The sequence below is a fragment of the Tripterygium wilfordii genome, chromosome 2, assembly GCF_013401445.1.
Source record: "Tripterygium wilfordii isolate XIE 37 chromosome 2, ASM1340144v1, whole genome shotgun sequence".
Taxonomy (NCBI): Eukaryota; Viridiplantae; Streptophyta; class Magnoliopsida; order Celastrales; family Celastraceae; genus Tripterygium; species Tripterygium wilfordii.
The window spans coordinates 7,118,925-7,137,829 of record NC_052233.1 but is presented as its reverse complement, the minus strand read 5'-3'; the positions used below and the strand labels follow the sequence as shown (position 1 = coordinate 7,137,829).

General features: G+C 37.7%; 2 protein-coding genes across 3 annotated transcripts; both read left to right on the top strand.

Moving 5' to 3' along the window:
* The first annotated feature begins 7,206 nt into the window (after positions 1-7,206).
* On the top strand, positions 7,207-10,635 carry LOC120014538 (scarecrow-like protein 33). Of its 2 annotated transcripts, none has more exons than XM_038866519.1 (2): positions 7,207-7,504; positions 7,664-10,635. In XM_038866519.1, the coding sequence occupies exon 2, from the start codon at positions 7,745-7,747 to the stop codon at positions 10,022-10,024; it is 2,280 nt and encodes a 759-aa protein (XP_038722447.1). In that variant the 5' UTR covers positions 7,207-7,504; positions 7,664-7,744; the 3' UTR covers positions 10,025-10,635. The 2 variants fall into 2 exon arrangements, with proteins under 2 accessions (XP_038722447.1, XP_038722453.1); XM_038866525.1 differs by having other exon boundaries at positions 7,591-10,635.
* A 1,185-nt stretch (positions 10,636-11,820) lies between these two features.
* LOC120012758 (scarecrow-like protein 34) lies at positions 11,821-15,261 on the top strand. The gene is made up of 2 exons (XM_038864237.1): positions 11,821-14,800; positions 14,946-15,261. The coding sequence occupies exon 1, from the start codon at positions 12,371-12,373 to the stop codon at positions 14,723-14,725; it is 2,355 nt and encodes a 784-aa protein (XP_038720165.1). The 5' UTR covers positions 11,821-12,370; the 3' UTR covers positions 14,726-14,800; positions 14,946-15,261.
* Positions 15,262-18,905: the final 3,644 nt, after the last annotated feature.

Here is an 18,905-nt window from a genome sequence, read left to right as displayed (position 1 = left end):
TAGCAGGAAATTAAGATAAAAATTCTTATTGTTTTCAGTAGCAGGAAATTAAGATAAAAATGATTTAGCTGGATGTATTATATTCTCCAATTCTTTGGAGGAATCATTAAACCGTCATGACTATATATATTGAATAAAACATTTACCAGTGATGTAGTAAGGAAGTCTTTAATATGTTGTGACATCAGGTATAATTGTATTTATATAATTTATTTGAAAATTTATTACCGTTCCACAACCATTTGTTAGAAATCATAAAAATGATACCATTTATCAGAAATGTCAACCATAATTATATATGCTAAATGAAGAAATGTTAAGTCAAATTAATGAAATATTAATTGATTCCAACATAACATATAGAAGTTAAAAAGAATATGATTTCCTCTTGCTCCACATTCTCCTCCCCTTGGCTGGAAACGAACAATCATCTTTCCTTTTCTGTCTCCTAACAAACATGGGTTAAGAGCTTTTAATTGTGATAATCTTTGATGATTAGGGATGGAGATACTTCAGCAGCATCTGCTGCTAGGGCTGCTTCTCCTACTGCAGCAAATAATCTTAGCCAAGCTAATGTTGTGTTTGGGACTTCTGAATCTCCTACGAGCTAGAAAGTTGAGGCATTCGATGAATTTGATCCACGTGGCCCTGTTATAGGTATTGAAAGTCCTCTATATGTGTGCATGGGTATACCACTCTGGGAATTGCACCATTCTATGGTCTTCTCATACTTTAATGACTGCACATCGTTTCTCTTCATTATATTTTACTTGTTGGATATGTCAGGATGTGCTTAAAAGAACTAGAATAAATTCTGAAAGATTATTTTGTCGGTATACATAGTGTTCTGAATTTCAACTACAATTTTATAGTTTCTAAATTTTGACTACTTAGTTGCTGTATGGGGGTTGGGGATGTGTATTCCCCTCTTTATTTTTTTATATTATATTTTCCTATTATGTAATTTTCTTTTTGGAGTCCATTAAATTAGGTGGGGGCTAGTTGCACCCCTAATTTTCCCATACACACCATTAAAAACACAAAAACCCTAGATTGCAAAACACCCCAAGTGCCAACCTCTTCTCATCCCCCCTTCCCCCCCTTTTCTTCCCTCTCCCTCTCCTATGACGCGAAGAGCACCATAACCCAATTCAAAGATAAAATCTTTTCACCGCTGCTGCACACGAAACTCCCTCACCAACCACCTCTGTATCTTCTTCTTCTATATCTCTATATACCAGAGCCCTTGTATGTTCTTGATTTAGGTGGTGTCCTCTCTTTAATGGAGAAATGGGCTCATAGCCTTCCCATGGTCCAACCCTTTTATGCCGTCAAGTGTAAACAATTGTCAAAAACTTCTGTGATTGGAGCAAATAAGTTGGATTTGAAGCAGCAGAAGCAAAATCTCTCTCTTTATGTGAGGCAGAGTTGCTTCAGGAACAACTAGTATAGAGATTCAGAGAGGGAGGATAAGCAGAGTGTGTTTACAAGAGAAGTTTGTGAGTGCAGTCTTCAACAGAGAGCTTTTAATTCATAGATTTAATCTACCAAGAGAGAACCTTTTGGCAAGAATTATACTTGGGGCGTTTTTGGTTTTTTTAGAAAAAACATGAAAAAGGGGTGTACTTAGAATCATGTGATTTTTATATGGGGTTTTCTAGAAAAGGGGTGGTGGATGGTGTGGTTGAAATAGTAAGGCAAAAAGCTTTTTTTCCTTTTAATGGGGAAGAACCTAATTCTATATATGTTCTTAGAGTTTGGGTTTCATCAGTTTCGTGCTCCAAAGTAACGTGGTATATGTGACATCTAAAGATTCCCGAGTCCTGGTATCTTTTTGATGTAGTGATTTTGTAATGGATGACCTTTGGTAATCAAATTCAGATTGTGCTTTCCAGATGTTGATAAATAGTCTGACATTGTTACTAGTCAATAATAACAAATGTGAACTCTTTACACGAATATAAATAGCTAATCCTGCTCCTTATTCCTCAAACAGCGCTGCTACTCCTATTGGCACAAACATTGCAGAAGTTGACTTACTTTGGTTCCCTTTCAGATTCATTCCCTCCAAACCCATTGACCATCTTGCCAGCTTCATTTATAGCCACTGAGAGAACTTCCAGTGCAGGGTGGGGCAGCGTCACTAGTCTTTTTGTTTCAATTTCAAACTTGAAGAGAAGGAATGATGGTGCAAAAAGCCAAAAACAACAAAGAAGGGTTGATTAGACACACCTTGTGTGGATTCGTGTCTCATTTTTGTCTTGCTTTTCTTAAAGAGTGTTCGGGCCAACAAAATTTATGAAGGTAAAAACGTTTGGGTGGAGACTGGAGACTCCTCCAATAAGGATCAAGGGTCCAACAATTTTCCCCAATTTCCCGAATTGGGGAAGGCTGTTATTTCTTAAATCTGGTCCGTCCAATTGATCTAAAGACCAAAATTAATGACACATCAACCATTTTCTCCCCATTTCCTTCCTCGTTGTCAATGACAACGGCGGCTGCCAAGTAACTCTTGCACCCATAATCTCAATGGCAAGTTCAAATAGGAGACCAAAATGTGTCATGGACCCATACACTTCCACTAAAAGAATCTATTAATGAAGCGAAAGGGTATCCATTATATAGTGTTTTACTAGGCATGTGGGATGCGTGACAAACCACCACGCTTCTGCATAGACATCCTCTCCGGCTACTTCCTACTTGAGGCTTTCACACAGTTAGGCCTTCCCCCCTTAGTACCCGTTTTCATGAGATGGGTAGATAGCCTTTTACGCAGTTCGGCCCGTAATATGATGAGCCAACACACATCCCCATGTGCAAAGATGGGCTTTTGCTAATGGGTCCATACACCTCCACTAAAAGAATATATTAGTGGAAGTAGAAGGTACCCATTTTACATTGTTTCACTAGGCCACATCTAAGCGATGGGGGATGCGTGAAAATATGCTATCACAAACCTAGATCGGCCGCTAAAGGCACTATGCCTCATTAAGATCTCAAATAGAAGGTAGCCAATATACTTAGCTTTTTTAGCTCATGTTTCTCTAATACCGGATTTTTGGGTTGTGCCTCCTCCATCTTCATAGTCGATGATGGTGGTGTGGACCCCTGGTTTGTTGCTGGTGTTGTGGGTGTCCAGTTTCTAGGATCGATCATTTTAGGGCAAGTTTTTTTTATTTGATTTGGAATTGAAAGGAAGATGATGTGGAATTATTGACTCGTTTTTGCATTTGTTGTATCTAATATCTTCTAATTTTTTTGTTATCGTCCAGACGGGTTCAGGTATCATCTGGACAGCTTGATCCGTCCAAACAAGCCTAGATGCTATCCAGAAAATTTGGACCGAGAAGAGTCAGAGGCATCTCTGTTTGGATAGCTATCTGGACACCTATCGGGATTCTACAATTGGCCTAGACTTGTTTCAATAGAAAATTTGTAGGGTTTTGTGAACCCAGACTACATAGGCATCGAAAATAGGGAGAACAAGAGAGAGAACTACACAAGGAAAAACACTTGAGAGAGAGTGAGGGGATGCAAGAGATATGGGAGAGAGCAGTTATTGGGATTCCAATTAGCTTGTGTGCGTTTGGGTTTGGGTTTGGGTTCTTATCTTTGTTGTTTTCTCCACTTGGATTCTTGTAGAAAGAACAAGATAACATTTAGAGTGAGTTTGTTCTCATTGTATTTGTGAGTCTCTTGATTTGTAACTTCTCCATATAATGAAATTGGTTCGCTGCTGTTAGTGGACGTATGCCTTTGTGTGCTGAACAACGTATATTCGGGGACATAGTTAGGATTTGGGTAAGAGGGGGCACTACGGGGTTTCGGGGGTAGTGCCCTCGAAATTTTTTTTACGCTATTTGTATGTCTTTTTTAATATCTAGTCCAATAAATATAACTTGATTTATAATATTATAGTCATTTTCATTGAATTATATATTATTTTATATTACCAAACGAATAAAAAAATTAAAAACATATTTTTAATCACTAATTTTAATAATTATGGGTTATCGTATCTCATCCAACATAGAATAATTATTCCAGTCATCCATTAGGGCTTGCTTGGATTGAAAAATGAAGAGTATGTTATAGTTAATGGAGGAAGAGTTAAGTGAGAGGGATTACCTTGACTTACCCTTACTTGGATTGAAGTTAGAGTGAATAAGAGTTAATAAGAGGTAAGAGATGTAAGTTACAAAAATACCCTTATTGAAGTTGAAATAAGTGAAAAAAAATATTATGAATGATTTAGGAAATAATAAACAAAGTTTTTTCTTACCTCACAAAACCCCGAAATTGAAGGATTACAAAATGTTGAGTTGAAGAGTTAAGTGAGAGGGAATTTCCCCCTTCTTTCACCCTACTTAACTCTCCCTCCTCCAATCTAAGCAAGGTGAAGTTAACCAGTTCCTCCTTAATTCTCTTCACTTAACTCTCCAAAACATTAATCGAAACAAATCCTTAAAGAGAATATATTATAAACAGACAACTATTAGAAATGGGACGCCCACACTTCAAATATATATCAACGAAACATCCCATGTCCAAACCTATATTCTTTATTTTGTTGTTTTTGTTCTGTTCTATATATTCAAATTTGATTCTTTTTTTAATAATTTGATATGTATTTCTATTCTAGAATATTAGAATTCTATAAATCAAAAATATATATTAAATAATCTTAAGTATAAAATATAAGAAATGAAAAACGAAAACTAAAATTTGACTACCTAATTAAGATATTCTTTATTCATAAAGAGAGAATTTTTTTAAAAATGCTAAATAATTTTAAATTTTCATTTTCGTCCATTTTTAAAAATTCTCAATTATATGGAAAAAAACAAAACAATAAGGCTGAGGAGGTTCAAACTCGGACCAAAGTAACAGATTAAAGACTTCTTACCACCAGACCATGTTTGAACGAAGTGTAGACTATTATATATAGTAAAATATTTTGAAAATCCAGGGGTTACGTGCCCCCTGAAGGACCTCCGTCCTTGCATATATCGTTTATGTCTTCAAGGGTAGAACTACAGAGGGACAAGGGGCTTGTGTCTCTTGGATTTTGAATTTTTTTTAAAAAAAATAAATTATATATATATATATATATGAATTCTCCTATAAATACACAAAGTAAGGATATAAAATAAATACATATGTTTTCATCATTGATTTAAGTGAAATGAATAGTGAAGTCCACTGTTTTGGATTCCACTTATTTTATATCCTTACTTTGTATATTTATAAGAGAATTCCTATATATATATATATATATATTAGTCTACATGAATTTTAGAAAAGTGCTTGATGGCATAGAGGTAGTGGAACTTTAAATTCTTCTTTTGCCTAAGTTTGTGAATTCCAGGAAGCAGCAACTCTGTTTTTGGTTCTTTTTATAATTATTTTGTTTTTTTTTTAAATCTCTCTTATCAATAAATTAATAATGTCTCTTGCCTAAGTTCGAATTTCAACAATTCTGTTTCTCTGTTTTTGGTTTTTTTATAATTATTTTGTTTTGGTTTTTTAAATCTCTCTTATCAATAAAGAATATCTCTTGCCTGAGTTCGAATCTCAACAATTCTGTTTTTGGTTTTTAATAATTATTTTGTTTTTTTAATCAAAATTCTCTGTTACCAATAAAGAATATTTTAATTAGGTATTCAAATTTCTTATATCTTATCCTTAAGACGATTTAATAAATATTTTATTAATACAAAGTATATCATATATTAAGTCCACACCATCTCGATCACAAAATGCTTTTGTTATTCACCTTTAGGCCACCATCCTCATATGAATTTCTAGCCACCATTCCCATATGAATTTCTGGCTTCGCTTCTATATGTCGTCTCTTTATTGTTTGGATTATTTGTTTTAGTCAATCAATTTGTTGTTTTGTCTTATAATAATGCCAAAATATGGACCTTACCATATGGGGTTCAAAGATGGTAGACCAAGATATTGACCTTATAACCAAAACATTCACATAGATGAAAATGGGGAAAACTCATAGTTGAACAACAAAGAGATTTTTTTTTCTTCTATTCATTGCACGTGAACTGAGCCCGTTTGGGGTAGGGTGGGGGTGGGGGGCGATTTTTTTCATTGCAATCTGTGCTAAAAAGTCAAAAGTAAAAAAGTAAAATAAATTATTTCCAAATCGTCAGATTAATCTGAAGCGTAGGGCCAATCTTTCATTTTTTTAATAATTTTTTTAAAAATGCGGGGCCCACTTGAGTATTAAAGTTTTAAATTTAGACTCATGTCGAATGTCTAAAAAACACCTTTGTTTAGGATAATATTCTGAACAAACATGTTTATAGGAGGTATAGACATTGAGATTGTAACGTAGGTTTTTAATCTTAAATATGTAAACAATATTAATTTGTGATATTTAAATTGAACTATGACCATTTGCATTTATTTATATTAAGTCATTTATTTGTTAATTTATCAAACAATACACAATTTATTTAATAACTTATAAACTATTAATAGTTTTTAGTTCACCCCCAACACTTCATATGTTATTACATAATTTTTTTTTTCTACAACTTTTAAATTAATATTAAAAATCAATGTAATCGCTCTATGAAATGTAGTCTTTGGTGAAGTATCATTAGTGGAGAGAGAAAGTGCGGGAGGGCACATGGGTGATGGGGCCTAACGCTAACATACTCAGCTTAGACTTTAGATTTTTTAAAAATCAGTTGGACATACCAGATTTAAAAAATACAAGGGACTGTTATTTTTAAGGAACCCATCTTTTGTCGGTAAAATGTCGCAGTTCATTGGCTAAGGGGAAAAGGTATGCACGTGTCCTCGTATGGTGGGCTCTTCATGGGAAGACCAAGACATTTCTACATCGCATCGCACTATCAGACCAATCACAATGATAATTTTTTATTTGGGATAACAAAATGGGTTGAAAGATCTGCTTTGTTGATGTGATAAGAACGATAAAATATATTGATATAATCATATAAATTTATTGACTTGATTTTTGTGTAATAAATATGAGATACAATATTGATTTAAAGTTAAAAATGTGAATGTGTGTGAGATATGGATTCCATTTTGGATCAACATGTGAACATTGCATGCTTCATGCAATCATGCCTTTCTGTTTAAACAATTAAAAAGAAGCCAATAAATATACTTTTGTTGGAGCATAAAATTTTTTTGATGAACCAAGAAAGTCACTTTTTTCTGCCATGCAAACAAATACATACCATTGTGAGCGTTCTCAGTCTCTCTCCATCGATAAAAGCTTTCACACGACGTGCTCTCTACTAACTCCGGACATCTGACTCCTCCTGCCCCAATGAAATCAAGCGGGTCAATCGGCGAGCACATGGTCGCTCGCTTATGTCTTCACTTGGCCACTTGACTAGGGCTCTCATTCTCATATTCTCGCTAGCCGCAGAGCCAACAGCGGCCGTGGTCTGCAAGCCCTAAACACCTCTACCCAGCTTCATTTTACCTCTCTTTTCACTACCAGGTACGCATACCTCGTTGTTGTTCGTCTTTTTATAGGATAAAATATCTTGTAATACCTTTTCTTTTCCTCCACTCATCGATTCTTAGGTCTAGTATATAATACTTGATTTATTGGTGACGACTGTTCCTCGGATTAAAATTCCGTGCTTTGATTGTCCAGATGCCGGAGTTGCTAACTTTTTTGGTTCGATTGATTTGGGTTTGAGGTTTTAAAAGTCTTCAATCAAGGATAGTAGGTGATATGGATTCGGGTTTCAATGGATTCCCCAATTCCATAAATGGCTTCAAATTCACTAATGGCGATATGGGTTCCCCCGATTCAGATCGGTACTCGAATCTTGTGAATGGGTTCAGTTTGAATTACCTTCCTTCTTTGGATCACAAGTTCATTTATGTCCCCATGATTTCGCCAGATAGCAATCCTGTTCCATCATTGAGCATGGAGGGAGAGTCTTCCTCTGATGACGGTGACTTCTCTGAAACCGTGTTTAAGTACATAAGCCAGATGCTTATGGAAGAGGACATGGAAGACAAGCCCCCCATGTTTCATGACCCGATAGCACTACAAGCTGCAGAGGAATGCCTCTATGATGTTCTTGTTGACAAGCACCCCCATTCCCAGGATAAATCCTTTTTTGATAATAAACAAATTGCTGAGAGCCCTTATGCTGGGCTTTACAATAGTTCCAGTGACTATAGTAGCAATACCAATTATAGTTCCTCTACTGGTGATCTGGTTTATCATCGTTGGAATGGGGATTTTTCTGGGGTATCCGAACCATCTTTGTTGCAAAAGCCACTGCTTCCTTCTGAATATGTTCCACAGTCTGCTGCTATGTCAAATCCACAACCAGGAGTCAACTCTTCCAGTAGACTTTCTAGTAATGGTGATGGGCTGGTATGCTGTTCTACGAATTTGCCTTTGGTTCCAAATTTGTTTGGCGAGGATGAATCAGTGTTGCAGTTTAAGAGAGGCATAGAGGAAGCTAGTAAGTTCCTTCCTAGAGGAAATAAACTGGTAATTGATATGGAGAATCCAAAATCGAGGGAAAATGCTCAGAATACTCTAATCAAGGTGGAGAGGGATGACACAGAGCATTCCCCCAATGGGTTCATAGGAAAGAAGAGTCATGAGCGGGAAGGTGAAGATTTTGAGGGAATAATAAGTTACAAGCAGTCTGCAGCCTCCTTGGATGAGGGTGAGCTGATTGAGATGTTTGACAAGGTATTGCTTGGTGTTTGTGAAAGAAAAGAGCCTTCTGTGTGTGTACATGATGAGGTCTCACAGAAGGGGGAAAGCAAGAACCTGCAGCAGAATGGGCGTACAAATGGATCTACTGGTGTGAAGACTAAGGCTAAGAAACAAGGTAAAAAAAAGGAAGTGGTGGATTTGAGGGCTCTCTTGATTCTATGTGCACAGGCTGTCTCTGCCAATGATCGTAGGACTGCTGGTGAACTCTTGAAACAGATAAGGCAGCACTCTTCTCCGTTTGGTGATGGCTCTCAAAGATTGGCTCATTGCTTTGCTAATGGCCTGGAAGCACGTTTGGATGGGATTGGAACACAGATGTATACTGCTCTGTCCTCAAAGAGAATGCCGGCTTCTGACATGCTGAATGCCTACAAACATTATATTTCAGTCTGCCCATTTAAAAAGATTGCAATTATTTTTGCCAACCATACTTTTATAAAATTAGCTGAGAAGGCCAATACACTTCATATTATAGATTTTGGCATCTTTTGTGGTTTCCAATGGCCTCCTCTTATCTATCGTCTCTCTAACAGACCTGGTGGGCCTCCCAAGCTACGCATCACAGGTATAGATCTTCCCCAGCCTGGATTTAGGCCAGCAGAAAGGGTTCAGGAAACAGGGAGACGTCTGGCTAAGTATTGTGAGCATTTCAAGGTACCATTTGAATACAATGCCATAGCACAGAAATGGGAGACTATTCGAGTTAATGATCTCAAGATTAGAAGTGGTGAGGTTCTTGCTGTAAATTGTCTGTTTAAATTCAGGACCCTACTTGATGAGACAGTTATAGTGAACAGTCCGAGAAATGCTGTTCTGAACTTAATTAGGAAGATAAATCCGGATATGTATATCCAGGCTATTGTCAATGGATGTTATAATGCCCCTTTCTTTGTAACTCGGTTCCGGGAGGCACTCTTTCATTTTTCATCGCTTTTTGATATGTTGGATAGAGTTAGCATTCCCAAAGACAATCAGATGAGGTTAATGTTCGAGAAAGAATTCTATGGGAAGGAGGTTATGAATGTCGTTGCATGTGAGGGCATGGAGAGGGTTGAGAGACCCGAGACTTACAAGCAGTGGCAAGTCCGAAACCTGAGAGCTGGATTCAAGCCATTGCCGCTTCAGTCTTATCTAAAGAATAAATTGAGGGGTAAGCTGGGGGAAGGCGGCTACCACAAAGATTTTATGGTTGATGAAGATGGTCACTGGGTGTTGCAGGGGTGGAAGGGCAGGATCATTTGTGCTTCCTCTGCTTGGGTCCCTGCATAGAACTGGAAAAGCTTGTTTCCCAGATTCACATCAAGAAGTGGGCAGGCATCACCTAGTTTCAATTAAGGTGGAGCCATTTATCTTAACAAGGTGGAAGTAGAATCACAGTAGTATATGCGGATGAGGCATCCTGACAGGCTGGCACTCTGGAACCTTTTTCCTTCATGACATGTTGAATATGATTATGCAAATTCCAAGCCATCTATCTCCATGATTTGAAGTACGAAATCTGGAGACGAACTAGCAGAAGGACGTCATTGGCAAGTTTCTTTTGCACCATCAGTTGTTTTTGAGGAGTGTACGTTGAGTCTGATATATATGTGATCTTTGGCCAGCTGGGACGTTTTATATGATGAACGTTCCCTGCCAAATATCTCATGTAAGCTAATCTATTGCAGTTTGTAGCTTCTTTTGATTAGTTTGTGCTTGTTGCCCTTAACTAGTTGATTATAACAACACCCCCGATGGTGCAGTGTCTGTATAGTGCTGTTGTGTTGCTTACCTTCTTGTTATTCCTGTTTCTTTCTTGTCACTGTATTGACAATGGTATGGTAGTGAAACACTCTCTGATCAACAGTTAATGTTCAGCTTATCTATATCTATTCATTAGTCAATTAGCAGTGGTCGTTGTTGAAAGTCAAAAGGGAAATGGAAATGTTGGATGAAAAGGTAAATAATACGACCTTGCAATAAGAGAGGAAGATTGAAGATGCAATATGCCAACAAATGTCAATTAGTCCAGTAATGGAGGTTCTTCAGAAAGTCAGTAATGGAGGTTGAATATCAGGAACAATCCATTGGTCTGTCATTTCTTTATGCATAATAGACATCATTAAGTTCCTAATTTATTCGAAGAAATCGCTAAAACATATCTCTTAATAATATAAAATGAAGAGGTGATGGTACTGTGATGCTTCCTGATTGTGTTACTTTACTTCTTTCCCAAAATTAGTTAAATAATTGGGGTTGTATGTCACTAGTGACAATGGCAATATTATCTAGGATTATGTTCAACAATTAAATATGTTGAGCTGTTGAGGTGGTGCAATAACATGTCTGAAGAAAAAAGTAAGCACTTTGCTGCATCATTTGCCAACAAAAACTAGCATAAATATTCTTATTATCAAAAGAAATGATATCAATCACTTATATATATATATATACACACACACAATATATATATATATATATATATATATATATATATATATATAAATAAATTTCTTGGGTAGAAGATTCTCTGAGTTGATGATGTTGATTCATGAATGGGAGATAATACTGATGATAAAGAACAGCTAGCCTGGCCATTAAATATTTCATTTGATTATAATAAGACGAGAGTCAAGAATTCAAGAACAGGTAACGACAATTGAAATTTAATTTGGCTAATTTAGTTTGGGGAGGCTTGCTTCCCAAGTTTCAATGAAGAAAGAAACACAGATATTGACAAAAACAGGAAGGAAGGAAGAAATGTCAAATGTAGACCAGAAAGGCTGGCTTGGTTCCAAATCCAGTTTAATACCATGAAATTAATCAACGTAAGAGGCTTGTCTTATCTGGGACCAACAACCACTCTCTAAGATTTGTACGAATCATTGTTTCTGCCTTAATTGCAAAAACAAACTAACAAACCCCATTCTCTAGCAATTCACATGAGGTTACCGCTGAGTCGTGGTTTCTGACTTTCTTCAGATATTGGACGAGTCACTTTTTTGACTCGGGATCCCACCGGGCGAGTCAAAAGGAACGATTGGTTTGGTGGATAGGATATAATTGAATGGTGTTGACAATAGTGCTCTCAGAGGATTAACAGCAGCCGTTGCAGTTTCTCAACAAGTCAAAGACCCATTTTTGTCCCTTAAAATCTTTCTGTGTTTCACTGCAGCTGAACCCTCTTCCAAGAAATTTCTCTCCAAAGTATCGGCGATATATATAAGAGACGTTGCCCACTCTTCACAAGCTTCAATCTTTGCTTTCATCTTCTCCGGTCAATAAAAGGGTACGCTTTATCTCTTACTGTTTCAACATCTCGACCTTCCTCCTCTGAGCTCTCCTTTCATGCTTACTTTGCCTTGTACTTCGATTCTTAATCTGTCTTTCAGGCTCAGCCATGTATGTGTAATAATCATGACCCTGTTGTCCATGTAGTTTGGATCTTCATATGTCATCTTCAATTCTGTAAATGGTCTTTTGTTTCAGTTGGGCATCTATCTGTTTGTTTCTGTAATCGTGTTTGGGGTTCCTGGGTCTGTGAACATGGCAATTTTAGCTTGAAAAGTACAGAGAACTCTGTTCTATTGTAACTTTCTGGAGTTTGTTTCGTTAGCCTTAGTTTCATAGATTACCATGGATCAAAGTTACACCGGATTTACAGATTCAATAGACCCTTTCAAAGCAGAAGACCAACCCAGCTTGGCCAATTCAGATCAATACTTGAATCTTGAAAATGGGTTTAAATTCACTGCTCCTTCGCCAGATTTCAGCTTTTTTGATGAAATCCCTTTCCCATCTCCAACCGACCTGGACCCTCATGATCCATCTATGTACTTTTCCGCCAATCAAGAGGGAGAATCTTCTCCTCCCCCTGCAAGCGCCGATGAAATCTTCCTTGATCTGTCAACTGGCTGGAGCCCAGAGGGAGAGTCTTCATCGCCTAGCGATGATAGCGACTCCTCAGATCCGGTTCTCAGGTATATAAGCCAGATGCTTATGGAAGAAAACATGGAGAAGAAGCCCTGCATGTTCTATGACCCATTGGCTCTACAAGCCACAGAGAAATCATTGTATGAAATGATTGGTGAACAATATCCCGCTTCACCCCATCAACCCCAAATTCATGCTGAGAGTCCAGATAGTAGTTCTTTTGGAAGTCTCAGTAATAGTTCTATCACTAGCCCATCCAATTTGTTTAGTTCTCAGTTGGTTGGTGAAATTGGAGAGTATAAACAGTCTTCTTTAGAAGCCTCTCTTCCTGGTGACTACTATTTACAGTCTGGTTCACAGCCCACTTCACAAATCTCTGTCAACATTCCGAATGACCTGACCAATGACAATGGACTCTCGACGTCTGAGTTGGTAGGAAGTATATTTGGTGATACAGAATCTATCCGGCAGTTTAACAAAGGGCTGGAGGAAGCCAGGAAGTTTCTTCCAATTCCTAACCAACTGGTTATTGATTTGGAGCGCAACAATTTGTCTACACTGCACAAGGAGGTGGTTCCAGGGGAGGTAGTTAAAGAAGAGAGAATTGAGAGGGGGGGCTCTCCTGATCGATGGAGAACTAGAAAGAACCATGGCCACGAGGATTTAGATTTAGATTTAGATGAGTGGAGGAGCAACAAGCAGTCGGCAGTCTATGTGGAAGAGACTGAATTGTCTGACTTGTTTGATAAGGTTTTGCTTGTTCCTATAGGAAGCAGTCAGCAAGAATGTTGTGAAGAATCACCTGTGCAGAACGAGACAAACAGGATATCGCAGACAAACAAGGAATTGAATGGATCTAGTGGCGGAAAATCTACTCGTGGTCGTGGTAGAAAAAACAGCAAGAAGAAGGAAACAGCAGATTTGAGGACTCTCCTGATTCTATGTGCTCAGGCTGTTTCCGTAAATGACTGCAGGACTGCTAATGAGCTTCTGAAGCAGATTAGGGAGAATTCTTCTCCTTCTGGTGATGGAACTCAAAGGTTGGCCCATTACTTTGCCAATGGCCTTGAGGCACGTATGCTGGGAAGCGACACTGGAGTTCACAATTTTTATGCTTCCCTAGTTTTCAATAAGAAGTTTACCGCTGCTGATATGTTGAAAGCTTACAAAACTTATCTTTCAGCAGTTCCGTTCAAGAAGCTTTCAATTGCTTTTGCGAACAAAATGATTTTGAAGGTGGCCAAGGATGCAACAACACTTCATATTGTAGATTTTGGGATCCTATATGGATTCCAGTGGCCGATGCTTATACAATTACTTTCAATGAGACCTGATGGGCCTCCCAAGCTACGGATTACCGGGATAGAGCTCCCTCAAGCTGGTTTCCGGCCAGCTGAAAGGATTGAGGAGACAGGACGTCGCTTGGCAAAGTACTGTGAACGGTTTAAAGTCCCATTTGAGTACAATCCCATAGCTTTGAAGAACTGGGAAACTATCCGAATTGAGGACCTTAATATTAAGAGCAATGAGGTGCTTGCTGTCAACTGTCTGTTTAGGTTTAAGAACCTATTTGATGAGACTGTGGAAGTAAATTGCCCTAGGGATGCTGTTTTGAATTTGATCAGGAAGATGAACCCGTGTATATTTGTCCATGGAATTGTCAATGGATCCTACAATGCTCCATTCTTTGTCACACGATTCCGTGAGGCCGTGTTCAACTTCTCTGCCCTGTTTGATATGTTTGATGCATGCTTACCCCGTGATGATCAACAGCGGTTTCTGTTGGAGAGAGAGTTTTATGGGCGGGAGGCTATGAACGTTATAGCACGTGAGGGCTTGGAGAGGGTGGAGAGACCTGAAACATACAAGCAATGGCATGTCCGGAATTCAAGGGCTGGGTTCAAGCCAATGCCGTTGGATCAGGAGCTGATGAAGAAACTTAGGAAAAAGTTGGAAGTGTATCACAAAGATTTTGTAATTGATGAAGACAGTCATTGGCTGCTGGAGGGATGGAAGGGCAGGATTGTCTATGCTGTTTCTTGCTGGGAAGCTGCATAGAATTCTTGATCTATGAGTTGGAATTGATAACTCCAACATCCATCTTGATGGGAGCGAGTATAACTTCAAAATCAGGTGAAGGTTTTGTTTCCTTTCGAATTTCATTTTTTTTTTCTCTGTTCACTCTCCAAAACTCACCGTTTATCCATGCTTCTTGTTGTTGGTTTACCCGAGTGACCTTGACTGCGTGAAGTGGCTAACTTTGGGAGTTTATTTTCAGATACTTTGCAAGAGGACATGCCTTCGGCTGAAGAACATGTCGATGTTAGAAAACATGGTTGTATGGAGTTGCTTTGCCAGAGTATATGTATGGTACAAGCTATAAGCCTTCTTATGTTGTAGAGGATGGAATCGCTTAGTTTTTTTATTTATTGTTTATTAGTTTCTTGCTGGTGGCATTGATAGAGTAATCCTTGCTCCTTAGATTTCATTGTAAATATGTCAATCCGATGCACCATTTTGTTAATATGTTGGATGACATATCTATAGAAATAAAATTTTGCAATTTCTAGTTTTAACACCCTTGTTTGATGGTTGATGATTATCTTTATTGGTCCCTTCTGTCCTTTTGTTCTGAGAGCAACTCCAATGACAAATATGTTTCAAACACTTCAAAAATTACCCATTTCCCTGTCTTAAAAAAATGAATTTGAATTATTCTCTCACATAAATAACACATGACAAGTATTTATTGAATGTATGGATTACTATTCATCCACTAAAAGCCTCTCCTTCCATCAAGTGTTCCTAAATACTTGTTTGGCGTGCCGGTGAGCTCAAATTCTGGGTCGCCACTGTGGTCAGGTCGGTTGGTGCTTTTCCGCCTTCGTTGATTTTTGTGATGTGGTGGTGTCTTTTATGGTTCTGTGATGCAGCCACTGTGACCGTCTGACCGATGCCATGCACAAGCATACACATAAAGCGCACATGCACAACAAACAGAGCACACAATCCTCACGCACAAAACAAGTGCTGGCTTGGAATTTGGTATAATTTTAAGATCAAGTAATGGAATTTATAATACTACAAACCTTTGAAGAAAAAAAAAACCTATTTTCTATTTTCCACATTTACAGTTCAAAATGAAATATCAACGTAGATGACGACGTCTCTCTCTCTAGCTTACACATAATGTGATAATGGAGTTATGACTGGTGTAGTAAGGAACTGGAAACTTATTAAATTACTGTAATTAAATTCCAGAAAGAGTTCAAGGAATGGTGAGGTCCTTTTCCTTTTGACTGGTGGTGTGAGGGAAACATCAGGTTGATCAAGGAGGGATGAATCTAATCATTCACAACATTGTGTTTTCTAATATTAGTGGGTCCTTTTGACTGATGAAAAGGATCAGCCTGGTAATTAATGCTAATGAATTAATATCTAAATCATGATTAGTTATAGCCCCCGTTTGGTGCACAATATTGGGCAACAATATATGCTACCTTTACAATTTTGAGACCATATATTGTGGTGGTCTACCAAACTACTGTTTTCGGATGCATATTCCTAGGCAATTTTAGAACCATATTATTGCCTTCCCAAAATTGTCCAATTTTAAACAATTTTGAGACCATTTTCTGTCAACATTATCGAAATACCCTTGTTTTTCAATGTTAAGTCAAAAACACCCTTTCATTCAGGATTTCGTGTTTGATTTCTCACGAACAAGTTTGGTTCTTGGGAATTTTGGTTATGGGGTCGCACTTGGAAGAGGAGTTGGAGTATGATAGTGATCCGAAGATGCAAAGCGTTCACTAGTCATCGTCAACCATGATCGTCGATGGCCTTCTCCGAGATGCTACGGTTCAATTCCCTCATCGGAGTCTACCCTCCTTGACACCCAAATCACTCTCATTGATACTTGTACTGAAGGAAAAACGTGGATGAGGTCAAGATGGCCCGTGCATTGAGTGGCGGGGTTTATTCATTTGATCCCAGCCCCTTGCAGGTTCTGGACAAGGTGGAGGGTTCGATAAATGGGTTTGGAGATGGTGTGGAGGTGGTGGCTGGAGGAGGTGATTATACAAATAAATGTATATTTTTTAAATATTAAGTTTCACATTAATAAACATATATTCCTTTTATTTTATTTTAATTTATTAAAATGTTTTTATAAATATTATAAATTTGTTTCAAATTTATTTTACTATTTATTTTAATATGGCACACCTTAAATGTATAATACCCTTGTACGTAATTTCCGTAACAATTTTAACAGTATATATGCTACCAGTAAAAGTACAACCAAACACCTACCAGCATTTCAACAACCATATATGCTACCATTTTTTACCAGCATAAATTGTGTACAATATATGCTACAATATATGCTACTGTCAAAATTGTCTACCAAACGGACCCATAGTAGGATGCTGTCTTTCTTGTTGGGAGCTACAAACAGATAATTTATTACGGCAAAAAGACACATTTCGTTCTTGAATTATTGATTGAGTTTTATTTTCGTCCCTTAACTCCTTTTTTTCTCTTTTTGATCCCCCAATTATGATAAAATACCCCAAACATCCTTGAATCATATCCGGCCACTGAAAAAGCTGATGTGGGATCCTAATTGACGTAAATTGTACAGAGTGGAATATATTTAGGAAGACACTAAGGAGAGAGAATACACGTGGACATATAAGAACAAAAAATCCTAAAATCCCTAAAATCTTTTCCACCTTCCCACTTCATCTCCATGGCAGTCGAAGCTCTCGTTGCATTGCAGACCTTCTCACAGAGCTCCTTCATCCCTTCATGACCACCTCCTCCTTCTCTGACCTCCTTGCATAACCCCTTTCTGGCGTTGACACTATCGACAATGATAAACAACATGCATTATCAAATCGTATTGCAGAAAAAGCTGGATCTATTGTTCCAAAATGAAGTCTATTCTTCCTCCTTCTCTGCCCCTCTCTCCACAAGCCTCTCTACTTCCTCTTACTTCGCTACTCGTCCTGGGTTAAGCCCAACTATGTTGTTGAATAGCTCAAATGTAAGATTTGGTTAATTTTCTATGATTGCTTTTGATGAGTTTAAAGATATTTATTAATATATTTCTCATTAATTGTGCTTTTTGTGCAGATTTCAACAGTTCATGATATGCAAGTGAATAAACAACATTCTTCTTGAAATTTCAGATTCTTGTTCCTTAAATTTACAGCTGAAAAGTAGTAGTTTGTGTGGAAATTAGAGTGGAGCCTGAATTTTGGTGAAAATTAGGGTTCTTGAGTTCAATTTGGGGGTTTGGGACTAAAAGCCTCAAATTTAAATACATTAGGAATATATCGTTCAAATTATGAATAGTTTGTCATATTGAATTTTTCCGATGTGCCACGTATGTATTTTTCAACGTCAATCTCATTTGAAGAGCGAAAGGGGTACTTTCCCATAGTTGGAGGATGAAAAAGGGAAAAATAAATAGTTTAGGCTTTAGGGACAAAAATGAAACCCGACTCATAATTGAGGGATAAAAAGTACCTTCTGCCTAATTTATTACCGGTAACTAATTACAATACATGCAGAAGAAATATGTAAGTCTTTTGAGAAACAGACAAAGAAGATATGGGAGTCAATGTCCAGGATTTAGCTAGCTCTTCTACAAGTTCTCTGGCTATGGCATATCATGTATGTAGTTCGAGAATGTTCAGTAAATTTGATGATTGATTTTCGATCTTTCCCAGCCGAAGAACTTTGAAAATCCAATCGCACATTACATTCTTCTCTTAACAGTGCAAGACCCCAAGTTTGAATACTGTAAAACAAGAGTAATTGTGATATCAAAATATTCATACTATTAGTCAGATGGAACAAAACAATGTAAATTCGCTGAACCCCTCCTCAATTCATCGTGGTTCGCCACAGGATTCAAACCGTGCACCGTGGGGAGAAATACACGAATGGTTGTGTTACAGCTTTCATGATAGACCAATTTTCTTGCATTCCCCCACACAGAGATAGAGACCAGACACAGACAGCACCTTTTCAAACATGGGACCAGTCATTTTGAGCAGTAGTCAGATGATGACAGGTAAAACCAGGGGAAAATCTGGGAAACTAGTGACTCTGCATGAATGCGTGCTATAGTTACTGTGCAACTAGTGGGAACACACAACCAATCATGATGAATATGCTATGACAGGTGACCCTACATACCACAAAAGACAAACAATAATCCAGATAT

What these genes read in the sequence shown, in the direction of transcription:
- LOC120014538 (XM_038866519.1), top strand. Translation starts at nt 7,745, where the DNA reads ATGGATTCGGGTTTCAATGGATTCCCCAATTCCATAAATGGCTTCAAA.
- LOC120012758 (XM_038864237.1), top strand. Translation starts at nt 12,371, where the DNA reads ATGGATCAAAGTTACACCGGATTTACAGATTCAATAGACCCTTTCAAA.